This window comes from Abramis brama (genome assembly GCF_963993115.1).
Source record: "Abramis brama genome assembly, chromosome: 4".
NCBI classification, from domain to species: Eukaryota; Metazoa; Chordata; class Actinopteri; order Cypriniformes; family Leuciscidae; genus Abramis; species Abramis brama.
In genome coordinates, this window is record NC_139966.1 from 49,228,745 (window position 1) to 49,243,658 (window position 14,914).

Here is a 14,914-nt window from a genome sequence, read left to right on the forward strand (position 1 = left end):
TTTTCTGTTAACTCAAAAAAACAAAAACAAAAAACTTCAAAACGTATGCAGTCTAAAGTATTACACTGACAAAATATAACTTGAAACAATTCATGCTGGTTTGTATTTAAACATGTTGGAGACTTTGAGATTATGCTTTGATTTATATAGACAGATAAAATGACCTCGGTAGCCCCTAATGACAGTTCAAATAGATCCAGCACATTTCATTTGAATTTTACAGTCTATTACTGCCATCTTGTGTAGTAGTGGGAAGTTCGGATCATTTTACTGACTTGGATCTTTGAATCTCGTTCATCAAAATGAACGAATGTTTTTTCGAGTCATTTGGTTTATTTCAGCAGAATGTATTTAAAATGTTACACGTTAGCCAAATTCCCCAAAAACATCAAATGTTGATCGCATTTAGAATAAGAAAAAAATTGCAATGCAAGGAAAGGAAAAGGCCAAATTATGAGAAACAGAAACGATTCGTTAATTTATCTTGGTCTTCAGACTATGTGTTAGTTTACTCACCTCCCGATCTGAGTCGTTCGTTCATCCCCTGACATCCTCATAAACTGTCTGTAGTACCGGTTACAGAATTGATTAGTTCGTTTCGAGTCTATGGACTTCTTGTTTGAGTCATTGGTTCATCACGTGACATCCTCATAAACTGAGCCAGAGAAGGGCTGCGTTCCAAACAGCATACTTCCCTACTATTTAGTATGGGGAAAAGAGTAGGCGAGCGAAAAAGTATGTATGAATCCAAAAGAGTAGGCGAGAATTACCTGGGTGACGTACTAATTATCGCGAGATTCGGACTTAAGTGCGTCCGAATATGCCTACTTTCCTACTATATAGTAGGCGAAAACAGTACGTGAAGGAAGCAGTACGTTCCAAACATCAGTATTCATAAAAGAGTAGGCGAGAAGTTCCCGGATGGCTTACTGCTTCAGGCCAGATTTTTGAGTGCTCAACCGATCAAGGGTGCAGGGATTTGTATTATTTTGAAGTACCCCCGGACGCCGCCATTGGCTAACGGGACCCCACCTGCAGTTAGCATCCCATTGACTCCCATTCATTTTGGCGTCACTTTGACAGCGAATAACTTCACATCTGAGGCGTTTAAAGACTCCATTTGTCCATTATTTATTTCTAAAGAAACACGAAAATGTATAAAAGGCTCCATTACCTTGTAGCTTACGTTATGGCCCTGTAGAAGCAGTTTTTGTAAAAGTAGGCTAACGATTGCGTCACAGCCACGCGACTCTCTGTCGCACAGTAGGAAATTACCGTATGGACAGGAGGAGAAGCTCGCGGGCAATCGGGAGGACGTAGAGGCAAAATGACAAAGTAATTAATCAGAACACCTACAAAAAGTTTCTCCTGCTCCAAGATCATGGACAGCTCCTACTCACGCTCTCCGTCTCTGCGAGTTTCGGAAGGTAATGATTCAGATTTCTCTCGGCACAGCTACTAGAAGACTACATCTACGTCGTCGAGCTCAGTTTGAGTCTGCGCAGTACGCTGGACCCCCAGGAAGTAAAAGTTTCTAATTGGCTTCACTTTGTCTCCGTTGAATCCAATGGGGTCGCTGTGTCCATTTCTTTTACTAGGCTTGTTCGACTTCATGCAGCTCTGCGCAGACCGATCGGCGGCTGACTTGAAGCAGTGCATGCCGGTTAGAAATTTTGTCCGACTTGATCCAGCGCCGACGCCACGTGACTGTGACGTATGCCATCAAAGTACCGCGAGAGCAATTCGAGAGTAGCCGGAGAACTCAGCCAGCGCAGCTTCTCGAGAGCGGCTGCACTGGACTGCAGGAGGGCTGATGACGACACAGCTGTTCCACGATTGGCCGGATTCACCGCATGACAACGATCACGTGTGTTTTGTGTTTATTCGAACACCTTTAGTTCCTCTAAAGCTCTCAAATCAGTTTATTATAACAGTGAAAACTCTTTTCGTGTCGTTGTCATGTTATATTGTGTCATGTTTATCAAATTAAAACTGCTTAAAAAACGTAGACTCCACTTCATTGATAGTAGCTTATGTTGAACTTTATTCTTGTTCAAACAGACGCTGTGTGAAGCAGTACATAAAAGTATTGAATGAAAATGTCTCTGAAACATCTGTGTATTATTTGGCAAATATTGCATTTATTTCACTGCAGTAAAGTATGCAAAGTATGGTAAAGTATGCAAACACCACGTGAGCGGTCACTACGGGAACCAGAAAGTGTCCGACTTCACGTCTCCGTTTGCAGCTCCTCCCCGCCTGCACGCGGCTACTCTCGCCGATCGGTTGCATCCAGCCACAGCCGATGTCGAACACACCTACTGTCTATGCAACCGATGGATACTCTTCTATCCCAGGAGGCCACGCGAGAGGATACGTCATAAAAAAGAAGAAGAAGGATAGGTCATACTCGAACGTGACGGAAAGGATGACGGACGAGACTCAAATGTGAGTATTACAAATCAAATGATCGCATGTGTTGAACTACTGTACAGTAAACTGTTGAATTGTTGAAGATGTAAAGACGCTATATATTTGTGATTTTGCTGTAAATCACATTTTATTATGTAGCTAACAGAGGAGCTCCAGTAAGGACACATACGTCTCCAAAGTGGATTTGCATACATTTTAAACCGTATACATCTTAAATACAATTACTAAATGTCTATTTAATATCTGGCAAGAAAATCTTCTATAAGAATTGCAGATTACTACATCTAATAGATATGAAATAGGCATCTGAGTGATGAATGTGTGCTATTATGTAGAACAAATCTATAAAGTAACTAAACATAAGTTATCTATTTTATTTGTCCATTACTGTTGATAAATTGAGGAACATTTATGTTGGATAAAAAGTTAAAACAATCTTAACATGTAAATGTAGTGTTGAGTTCATAAATGACAGAGGTTATGTGAATCTTGTCTGGATGTTACAGGGTCAGATGAACAGATGTGTGTTTATCCGGTGGAGAGTGGCTCATGAAGCTGAATGCTGCCATCAAAGGCTTTGTGACATTACAGAAATGAATAAATATTTAAATCTTAAGTAGTAGTTTATTTTAATTATTGTAATTTCAAACAGAGCTATTACAGCACTTTTCTGATTCTTGATTTCTGTGCATTTGCTGCAGATCTTTTGTGGTGGAGCAGGACCTGCAAGGAAAGATGATGGCGGCATTTGTGGAAAAAAAGCGTTTTTGTCTTCTAAATAATACTGAAATCAAATGACATTGTGCGGTTAAAATTACTGCTTTTGTGTTGATTGTGCATTTTTGTAGGATCTGAAATGTCAGCAGGCTGGTGTGAGCACTGAGGATGAAGAGCCCAGAGATGAATCCTGGAGATAGTGCCATGGACGAGTCCCTCCATCACCCCACCTGCCCTTACGAGTCCCTCCATCACCCCACCTGCCCTTACGAGACCCTCCATCACTCCACCTGCCCTCATGAGACCCTCCATCACTCCACCTGCCCTTACGAGACCCTGCATCACTCCACCTGCCCTCATGAGACCCTCCATCACTCCACCTGCCCTCATGAGACCCTCCATCACTCCACCTGCCCTTATGAGACCCTCCATCACTCCACCTGCCCTCATGAGACCCTCCATCACTCCACCTGCCCTCATGAGACCCTCCATCACTCCACCTGCCCTTATGAGACCCTCCATCACTCCACCTGCCCTCATGAGACCCTCCATCACTCCACCTGCCCTCATGAGACCCTCCATCACTCCACCTGCCCTCATGAGACCCTCCATCACTCCACCTGCCCTTATGAGACCCTCCATCACTCCACCAGCCCTTACGAGACCCTCCATCACTCCACCTGCCCTCATGAGACCCTCCATCACTCCACCTGCCCTTACGAGACCCTTCATCACTCCACCTGCCCTTACGAGACCCTCCATCACTCCACCTGCCCTTATGAGACCCTCCATCACTCCACCTGCCCTTATGAGACCCTCCATCACTCCACCTGCCCTCATGAGACCCTCCATCACTCCACCTGCCCTCACGAGACCCTTCATCACTCCACCTGCCCTTACGAGACCCTCCATCACTCCACCTGCCCTTATGAGACCCTCCATCACTCCACCTGCCCTTATGAGACCCTCCATCACTCCACCAGCCCTTATGAGACCCTCCATCACTCCACCTGCCCTTATGAGACCCTCCATCACTCCACCTGCCCTTATTGCCTCAGATTGTGAAGCACAACACATCACGCTACAACCTCCGGCACGAAGGCACGGCTCACCTCTGGCGGTCAGCTGATTCATCAGAATAAAGCTGAAGAATGGGAACCGCTGTGTTGAGATGGCAGAAGGATGTGGGTTTCAGCGAAACTAGTCTACATACATGACTGTAGTTTGAATAAAGCTTTGTTTCATGTGTTGACTTGTATATGCATTTGTTTATTGTGTGATGGTGACTTTGATTCATTCTTTGACTAATTTATTACGGTAATATTTCTCATTGTTGTCAGTAAATAAAATACAATTATTTAATTAATGCTTTATTTATTGTTTGAATGAAAATGTAGATATGTTCACATACACATCTAGAGTGTATTCATACATAGCTATTTCAAATGACATACATTACATTTTGTTTGTTTTATTGAATTATATCATTTAAAGTAATATAATTAATTGGTCAGCACAAGTTGTTATTATTGTATGTTTTGGGGTGGGATAGCAATGCAATTCATTCTGGGGTAAAATTTATTTTTAATAATGATACTTAAATTTTTCGAGTATAAAATCAACAGTTTTCTCCAAAGGCGAATCTTCACACAGCTGCCCAACGTCTCCTTTGTGCAGACATTACAAACGCTGAGGAAAACCGTTCTAGGTAGGGCTGTCCAGTTACTGATGTTATGAGGTATATATATATATATGCATGTATATATATATATGTGTATGTATATATATATATATATATATATATATATATATATATATATATATATATATATATATATATATATAATGGGTTTGCAAACATAATATGAGATTTTATACACAAGAAAAAAGAACCTTTAAGGTTGAATATCAATATATATTTTCTTAATTAATGATATAATACATTTAAAAAATGCATTTTTGTTATTTATAAGCCTGAGGGATGAAACGAGAGTTAAATTTAACAAGAAAAAGAGGAAAACAAAGCAGTAAGCCACTTTTGCTTATGGATGAAAATGTTTGGATATAAAATAAAGAAATCAACAACATATTCAAGAGATGACAATTTTGGGATTTCGTTATAAAAATAAATATCGTTAAGGATAAAACGGTGGGTCACATTAGTAGGGTAAATATAAGAACTTAAATCAACCCTAAATGTATTCACAAAATAAATGGGCAGCAGTTTCTTCAAAAAGAACACAAAATGAGCAAGTTTAATCAATATCAAGATATTTACAGATAGATGAATTAAACGTGTCGTTCAAATCTTTTAAGTTGTTGCGCTTGTGATAACGCGTCGTAGGTCACATGATAACGTCAACATGGCAGATGTCCGGTTCACATTCATACTCAACGAGATCTGGCTATAAAGTACCTACTCTTTTAGCACTCGTTAAGTAAGTACTTATTGAAATTGAGTACCTACTCATTGAGTATGCGGTTTGGAACGCAGCAATAGTCTAATATGGCGAGAAGTTTCACTCTCAGTACACTTCCGGTGTGATGAACAATCGGGTCCGGTGTGGTGAATAATCGGGTCCGGCTGAAGAAATGGGTCCGGGCTGAGGACCCAAGCAATCCGATTGGCTCAAAGCCCGTTTTATGGGTAATCGCTTTAGTGCCTGGTTACAAATCATACAAAATCACTTTATTATAGAAGACGTTTGTACTACGTTATAACGAATCATTAATGTATTTAATGTATTCTAAAGTATACGTTTCATATACTAGTATTTAACCGAAGCTATAGATTGTGAAATTAAACATTTCTCGTTGGTATTGTTTTTTAGTTAGCTTAGATAATAGCATAGCATACAGCTAACGTTATCCGATGATCGTGATTCGTGCTATGAGCTTTTCCTGAGCTTATACTGCACTGATACTGCCTTACCATATTCACAGCCATTCGTAATGCAATTATAATTATGTAATTATTTTGTACACTTTTATTTATTAAAATATTCTTAAAATAATGCTTATTTGTGTATATTACTATTTTTCGTATTACCAGTTTAGACCAAGCGTGCCGCACAAGCCCTGAAAAGTGAAGCCAAAACGTCTCGATCGCCCCCCGGTGACTGGTCCTAGTATAGGTCATAAGCCCCGCCTCCCCGTGTTATTCAACGGGACGTGAGACCAACTAAACAATTAAATTACACTTCAAATATCTTTTTTCCAAAGGTGGTTTCTTTAATTTGCTGTCATTTTTATCACGCTGATGTAAGTTCAAGTGTCTGTTTCAAAAATAAGTTGGTTTTTAGTTAGTTACGTGATGCGGTGGTGTAACGTCATGATTGACAGCTGTGATTGACAGGTTCTCGAGCGAAGTAGTCACTGAAGCACCAACGGACATTTTTTTCGGGATCTTCGGAGAACTGAGGAGATTGTATTTACTTTATTTTAACAAGCCTCTTGTCGTACTGCAATCAATTTTTTAAAAAGTGTGCAGAATCCACTCTCCCTGAGTGCGTTCTGCGAGAGTGAGGGCGGAGCGTTGATTTCGCGGCTTTACTTCCTGCTCACTACTGCGCATGTCTGGTCCCGAGATCGCTACTGCGCAGACTCAAGAACCAATATGTCAGCGCCATATCGGGACTCTGGCGGCTTCAGTTCTCATCAATGGAAGAGAGCGAAGGGGCGTCGTCCATCTTTTTTTACAGTCTATGGTTTAGACATTTAAATAAATTACAGAATGCTAGCTATGTTTTGTGGGTATAAATATTAAATCTAGCCTTGACTAAAGAACAGTATAATAAAATTATGGAATCACAATTTTTAATGTAATTAATCAAACCCCTTAATTCATATAATAATCTTTTATTTGAAAGAAATAACATTTTTAAAGTATGTTTTGTGACAAAGTTATTTGTTATTAAGCAATGGGGCATAAAATGCTTTTTTATTACAAGCATGTCATTTGTGTACTAATGCATATGATTTATGTCAGAATTAATTCTTAATACAGAACATCATACAACACAATAACATTTAATGTAATAAAATGAGAGAACCAAAACTTATATAAAAATTTAATTAAATTACACAATACAATACATAATGAATTCAACTGAATTATGAGATGTAATATATTACATTTTTATTAACACAAAACTACAAGCAAAATGCACATCGTTTTAGGACATTTATAGAGCTTTTTAAAATACACAACAATACAAAGCAGCTTTAAACAAACATACTCTAGTATGTATTTACTTTCCTAAACACTTTTGTGATAGTCCTCTGGCTATACATTGTGGAGATTTAAAAACAATTAATGTTGAGTTAGCTGTGTTAAAATATTTAATGAACTGTAAGGTTAAAGTTTTTTGAGAGCTAATGAGACACAAATAGATGCAGTGTCTTTTGCTGTATGAAAAGTCAGATCTTTAGTTTGAAGTAAATTCATGTTGTATGTGCAGTCAATTCTTTGTGGAACCATCCTAAGGCCTAGATGATGCAGTCAGTCAGTTTCCCCTTTAGATGGTGCGGTCGTGACCTGGTAGGTGAGGAGGCTGGACTAGGTGTCATGGACTGACTTGAGGAACTCTGTAAAAACACACAAACAACATGTCACATGCAACTGTACACTTGCAGTCCTTAGTGCTATGGAACATCACTCACTGTTTTTGCTTTGATATGCAAGCCCAAAGGTGCAACGCAGCAGAACGTAGTTAGCTCGTTGAACCTAGGGGTGTCATGGATGGACTGGCTTAAAAGGCTATTTTAATGACACACTCCACAAGATAAGATATATCAGCCCAAAAGTGACTGAAACCTTCCGTTCGTCTCAGTATTGTAAGGCTGATCTGTACAACAAAAGATAAAAAAAAGTAATTACTTAATGAGTTAGTTTAATGAGTTAGTTCACAAAAACATATAAAAATCAGCCATCAGTTTCTTCCAACATATTATCAAATGATACCAGGGTGAGAAAATGATGTGTTTTTTTGGTGATATAAAAAATTCGAGTACTTATTTGTACCAACACAATCCCATAAAATGCTTACCTCAGGAATCAATTCACACATTACAAGATCGATATGTTCAAGCTTTTTGTCCTTCTTCTGCTCAAACACAATGTTGTCGATGTGTCCTAAAAGTTCCTCAACATGTGCTGACAAGGCTGGATGAAAGCTCTTAGGTTTTGCCATTTTCCCAGTCTTCATTTGCCACCATTTGTTCCACGTGGGTTTCACCAAGCCTTTCACAATTCCTTGAAACAACTCCTGAAAAAAATATTTAGTATAGCAAACAATATCTAGCCATTTTAAATTTTGTAAGGTCTTATATGTACCTGAATTTCAGCATCACTGACAAGAGAACAAATTCCTTTTTTTTCCACCTCCTCGACTGTCCTAAATTTAAAAAATCAACGATCTACTTGATTTATTAAACTTTTAAGTTGATTTATATAATTTTCTGAAAGACATTTCTTTATACGTCATATGCTGAACAGCATATGCTGCCATTGATGATGCGTGATATCTTCTCAGATGCCACAGATCTTCTCCCTGTATCACCTCGTTTTTCATAGAGGTCCATCTGTCCCTCACCTCCATTTCTGCCATCTAATGCAATAAACACAGTTGTTAAAGTAATGTAGATAAAAATAAAATAAAATAAATAAATAAAAGCATTTTTTTTAACTTACTGTACAAACCAAAACCCCACAGTTGTTAGAGTCAGCCAGCCTCCACTGTTCTGGGTACTCAACAGTCCATTTTCCCAAGTCCCAAGTATTTCGGAAGGCATTGCTTTTGTACAAAAGAAAAAAGAAATTAATACATGTACATTAGTAAATAAAGATCACAATTTTAACATTTACAAAGCACATAATACCATAGTATAGCCAGGTCCATCGCAGAAATTGACTTGTAGTTGCCAGTGGGGTCGTAAACTCGAATACGATTCAGCAAACCATCCAAGACCTTTACAACATAAACAGAAACCGCTTTAACCAGAGTAACAACTGTTGAGCAAAAATGTATTTTTTTATCCATACATACCCACAAAATGAAGTGGTTTCCCTTTTCGGGGCTCTGTCCACCAACAATTCTTGGAATAAGGACTGTGTCATTCTCATCAAGGTCCTTTAAAATATTTTTAAGTAAATAAGTAAGTAAATGTGTCCCCTGCCACTGAAATTTAATTAATAGATTTTCATTTACCTTCAGACAAGAAATGTGACTGTCATCCACATGGTTCTTGATAGTGAAGGATAGCCACCAGAGAACGAACGTGTGCACCTGTAAAGCAGTTCCACCATGTGCTTTACAGAGCTGTGCAATCCTTGTGTCAAGAATCTAAAAGAAATAGTAGATTTCAATAAAATGTTGTTGAATAATATAAGAAGTACATATAGGAGGTTCGTGTACAAATGACCATACAAATAAGCTGCCATTGGACGCATATGGAGGGCTCGCTTGAGTCCCAAAATTTCTCCAATCATGCATTCATGTCTATGTCTCAGCACCCTCTAACAGAATCCACAGTTTCAAGAATATCCGAGAAACTTTATTTTTCGACCCAAAAGATAGAAATAAGATAGAATACCTTATAGATATTTTGGGTCGCAAAATAAAGTTTATCTGATCTTCTTGAAACTGTGGATTCTGTTAGAGGGTGCTGAGACATAGACATGAATGCATGATTGGAGGCTCTAGAGCCTTCCAGAGCTGAGATATGGAGATCCCACAAAGCATTTTAAGTTTTTAAGCTCAGCTTTCGAAATATTTTGATGAAACCTGTTTATCAGCACTCAGCGGGCTCCCCTGAATCCGTAGCACCAAGTGTCATCCCAAAATTCCACTGTCCGTGAAACCACTATTTTGCACAGTGTAACAAATGCTACCTGGGATCTCCATATCTCAGCTCTGGAAGGCTCTAGAGCCTCCAATCTTGCACTCCTGTCTGCGCATCAGCACCCTCTATCCGAATCCAAGGTTGCAAGAAGATCCAAGAAACTTTATTTTTCGACCCAAAAAAAACGACAGGGCGTAGGCCTTATAGTTTTTTTGGGTCGAAAAATAAAGTTTCTCGGATCTTCTTGAAACCTTGGATTCTGATAGAGGGCGATGAGGCGTAGAGATGAGTGCAAGTCCTGGCTCTCTACACCTCTCCTGAGCTGAGATATGGAGATCCCTTTTTAAATATGTACAAATAACTTTTTAACGTATGCTTTTCTGGTAACAGGGCTGACACAATGAGCGTGTCCCTGTCTTTCAGATATTACATGAACTCAAAGAAAAGAAGAGAACACTTGTCTTCTACCATCAACTTCATGAAAGGCAGATGATGCCAGGAGAAGTAGAAAAATCATACTGAGGGACATGCCATTTTCAACATTTCTGCAAGATGCTGTGCACAAAAATGTGATTAAAATCCTTTAAAAACAAAAGAAACAGAAATTAATTTATTCTTATATTATTAGACATATTATGGAAACTAAATTATAAAATATTTTATTTGTTTTATGGTTTATTAAGATTTACAGAGCTTTTTTTTCTAAGGGACACAAAATGGCACGTTTACGTATAATGACCCAACTTTGATAGGACTCATTAGATATTGCTTGATGCTGCAATATTTTTTTTTACCTACAAGAGTCTCCTAGGATAGAAGGAATGGGTGGATATTCCGGAGCAACTTGGCATTTCTGACTGACCATTTGCCATCTTGGTTTGGAGGGGGAAAAAAATCGAAGCACAACGGCTTGCCACTTGGTTTAAATATATAGGATGATGCACCAGGGTGGGTCCACTGAAGAGGATGATGTGCAACTATGCCATCAAAACCCGTGCAAATTTAAGAATTTTTTATTTTTATAGCTGTCCACTGTAGTGACCACTATGCATGAAAGGGTTAATCCATATAAAACAGCGATTAATCTTGCAAAGTACGTTTTGGTGTTACTGCTATCATTACGTTAGTAATTCATTAAGTTAACTAAAAAGTGTCGCTATGTTGTGAGAAGGTATTCCTTTGCAGAGATCCCAACCGTAACTAAGCATTTAACAAACAGAAAAAAGTGACATCTCATTACCAGATGTTCTCCAGTCCTAAAAGTAAAACAAAAACACAAACAATCTGTATTTAAAAGATCTTTTAGAAAGTCATGGACTCTTTTGAGCCTTTGTCAGTGATACTCTGAAATACTTCCCATCCCATACATGAAAAAAATACATGCCATGTTGGTGATATCATATATATATATATATATATATATATATATATATATATATATATATTAAAATATTCTTACATAGGCTATATAAAATAAAATGACACAACCCTGTCTCTTTTTGTTAAATTTCAGTTTTATTGATCAATAATAGCAATTATGAAAGTATAAGTAGCCATACAAGTCAAGAAATAAAGTAATTAAACGATTCAGTCAAACATAAGTCAGCAGGCTACAACGTTAAAGATAAAAAGCCTAAATAATTTAACGTTATATAAAGTTATGAAACTAAAACTTTGCCCTCAGCCAAAACGATTTGCCAGGGAACAAAATATAGATTAATGATTTCAAAGATCGTCCCACAAGACGAATTATATCTCATGTTTAACCACTCCACTAGACTAGAGAGCAGCAGCAGCTCTAGCCGAGGTAAGGCTGTTCCAAGCGGGATACATGAGCGCTGAGCAACCGGTGATCCCTTGGATCTCACATCTCCGAAAACGTCAGATCAAATTTTTAAATAGGCGCTATCTGTATAAACAAACAACATATTTGAGCTTTAAACAACTACATTATCGACTGAAAAACTCTTAAAACTACATTTCGTGACACAATAACAGTAGTATTTTTAAATTTCGCGGTCTTTCTCCTGCTATTGACGCAACTTGAGATTTTAAATATTAGCTATAGAATATACACGATTTACATATACAATATAAAATTTAATTCAATCTTACCTTGCATATAGCAGCGGGATTTAGCATTCTACATAAAGCTACCACATAATAACACTAAAACAGCTCACGTTAGCTACAAGTTATCGCGAGAACAGATTTAGATCAGGCATACTACTGGCATACTAATGGGGTCCTCAGCCCGGACCCATTTCTTCAGCCGGACTCGATTGTTCATTGTTCATCACACCGGCTGAAGAAATGGGTCCGGGCTGAGGACCCCATTAGTATGCCAGTAGTATGCCTGATCTAAATCTGTTCTCGCGATAACTTGTAGCTAACGTGAGCTGTTTTAGTGTTATTATGTGGTAGCTTTATGTAGAATGCTAAATCCCGCTACTATATGCAAGGTAAGATTGAATTAAATTTTATATTGTATATGTAAATCGTGTATATTCTATAGCTAATATTTAAAATCTCAAGTTGCGTCAATAGCAGGAGAAAGACCGCGAAATTTAAAAATACTACTGTTATTGTGTCACGAAATGTAGTTTTAAGAGTTTTTCAGTCGATAATGTAGTTGTTTAAAGCTCAAATATGTTGTTTGTTTATACAGATAGCGCCTATTTAAAAATTTGATCTGACGTTTTCGGAGATGTGAGATCCAAGGGATCACCGGTTGCTCAGCGCTCATGTATCCCGCTTGGAACAGCCTTACCTCGGCTAGAGCTGCTGCTGCTCTCTAGTCTAGTGGAGTGGTTAAACATGAGATATAATTCGTCTTGTGGGGACGATCTTTGAAATCATTAGGGCTGTAGTACTCGAGTCCGGTCTTGGACTCGAGACCGTTTTTCTATGGTCTCGGACTTGTCTCGGACTCGCTGGTATTCGGACTCGGACTTGACTCGGTCTCGGCCACTGGTCTTGCCAAATATGGCTTTTGGTCTCGACCGAGTCCAGGTTTCTTTATTATGTTCCCAGTAATCACACATACGTCGCCGCGATATTAAAACAATATATTATTGGAGGGAAAGTGAAACACTGGCCACCTAATAACTATGGGCATTTCGGCTCTTTTTCGTGAGCCGGCTCGTTTCACTCAGCTCACTGAAAGAGCCGGCTCTTTTGACTCACAAACGGCTCTTTAAAAAATAAATGTTTAAATAAACTCGCTGAAAGTCCACCGCTAGTGCAACGTGAATATTCACATTTTTAATTGTCCATAACACCCCGAAAACTAGCTTGCTTGCCTTGCACATCTAATTAATGGGCAAAGTTTTCCGACTTTTTTCCTTACCTTTCTTTCTTTGCCTATTCCACGAGTGGTAGGCGCAATGACTGGCTGTTTTAAAATGTAGCTAATATCGAAACAAAATAACCCAGCTCATAACCTGCAGGTTTGCTTAGTGGCTAACTTTTTTCATTTGATTGCTTCAGCCGCCACCCGCCCGAATTTAATTAAAATATTATTTTTCGTCACGTCATCCGCCCAATCCGCGGTTTATCCGCATCTCTTGTGTGTGTGTGTGTGTGTGTCTGTGAGTTGTCTCGGTCTTCCCTCATGCAGTTTAATTGGTTGACATCGCGTGTATGATTGACAGGAACAGAATGTAAGGCTGATCAGACAGTCGAAATGAATGTGTTAGACCTAGGCTATATAATTATTATTTTTTTGTTGTTCTTTGAATTAGTCAATTATTTTAAATAAAATTAAAATTATTCATTATTTCATTATTACATAATGATTTAATTTCTATAGGCTAGCCTATATTTTTTAGCAGACTTTTTTTTTCCTGTCCTGGACTCGGTCTTGACTCGGACTCGAACCTTTTTGGACTCGGTCTTGACTCGGACTCGAACCTCTTTGGACTCGGTCTTGACTTGGACTCGACTAGTCCTGGTCTTGGACTTGTCTTGGACTCGACAAAGGTGGTCTTGACTACAGCCCTAGAAATCATTAATCTATATTTTGTTCCCTGGCAAATCGTTTTGGCTGAGGGCAAAGTTTTAGTTTCATAACTTTATATAACGTTAAATTATTTAGGCTTTTTATCTTTAACGTTGTAGCCTGCTGACTTATGTTTGACTGAATCGTTTAATTACTTTATTTCTTGACTTGTATGGCTACTTATACTTTCATAATTGCTATTATTGATCAATAAAACTGAAATTTAACAAAAAGAGACAGGGTTGTGTCATTTTATTTTATATAGCCTATGTAAGAATATTTTTTATATATATAGTCGGTACCGGTGTGGTGAATAATCGGGTCCGGCTGAAGAAATGGGTCCGGGCTGAGGACCCAAGCAATCCGATTGGCTCAAAGCCCGTTTTATGGGTAATCGCTTTAGTGCCTGGTTACAAATCATACAAAATCACTTTATTATATTCATCTTTTGAGTCTTCGGGTTCGAATCGTTCGTTCATCACGTGACAAAAGAACGAAAGACTCAGAAGAATCAGACCCGAAGACTCGAGAGATGAACCAGAGAATGTCTAATATGGCGAGAAGTTTCACTCTCACTACACTTCCGGCTTCTGAACTGGTTGCAGTTCCACTCTGATTCCATATGAGGGCGCTCACAGGACGAGTGCAGAATGAATGGAGGTCTATGGCGAAAAACCCTCAAAATCCACTTTTCTCAGGATATAATTTTTTGTCTAGTAATTTGAATGTTGTATTCGAAAGGAGATGCAAAGAAATTACACATTGCTGGGTGTTAGATTTTTTAGAGTCACTTATTTGCTTTAAAAAGTCTTTTAAAATGTAAATGACGTCAGAATGCTGACGTCATTAGCAGAATGCTAGCGTGTTATGGGCAACAACAACTCAACCTGTAAGAAATCAAAACGACATAAGTACTCGTTC

At 38.5% G+C, this 14,914-nt stretch overlaps 1 protein-coding gene across 2 annotated transcripts; it reads right to left on the minus strand.

The window, feature by feature from the left end:
• Nucleotides 1–7,208: 7,208 nt before the first annotated feature.
• LOC311080718 (uncharacterized protein) lies at nt 7,209–12,245 on the minus strand. Of its 2 annotated transcripts, XR_014605696.1 has the most exons (10): nt 12,109–12,245; nt 9,360–9,494; nt 9,198–9,281; nt 9,031–9,119; nt 8,843–8,945; nt 8,632–8,759; nt 8,486–8,546; nt 8,199–8,417; nt 7,813–7,997; nt 7,209–7,737 (listed from the first exon to the last, which is right to left on the minus strand). XR_014605696.1 is itself a non-coding variant. In XM_084110830.1 (9 exons), the coding sequence occupies exons 1-9, from the start codon at nt 12,133–12,135 to the stop codon at nt 7,902–7,904; spliced, it is 942 nt and encodes a 313-aa protein (XP_083966956.1). In that variant the 5' UTR covers nt 12,136–12,245; the 3' UTR covers nt 7,209–7,901. The 2 variants fall into 2 exon arrangements, 1 of the variants encoding a protein (XP_083966956.1); XM_084110830.1 differs by having other exon boundaries at nt 7,209–7,997.
• Nucleotides 12,246–14,914: the final 2,669 nt, after the last annotated feature.

Bases quoted from the DNA above. Each gene is read 5' to 3' on its own strand.
- LOC311080718 (XM_084110830.1), bottom strand. From the start codon at position 12,135: ATGCTAAATCCCGCTGCTATATGCAAG. The intron at 8,760-8,842 runs GTAAGTTAAAAA...TTATTGCATTAG, and splicing joins GTGGGGTTTTGGTTTGTACA to ATGGCAGAAATGGAGGTGAG. The intron at 8,547-8,631 runs GTATAAAGAAAT...TTTTAAATTTAG, and splicing joins TATGCTGTTCAGCATATGAC to GACAGTCGAGGAGGTGGAAA.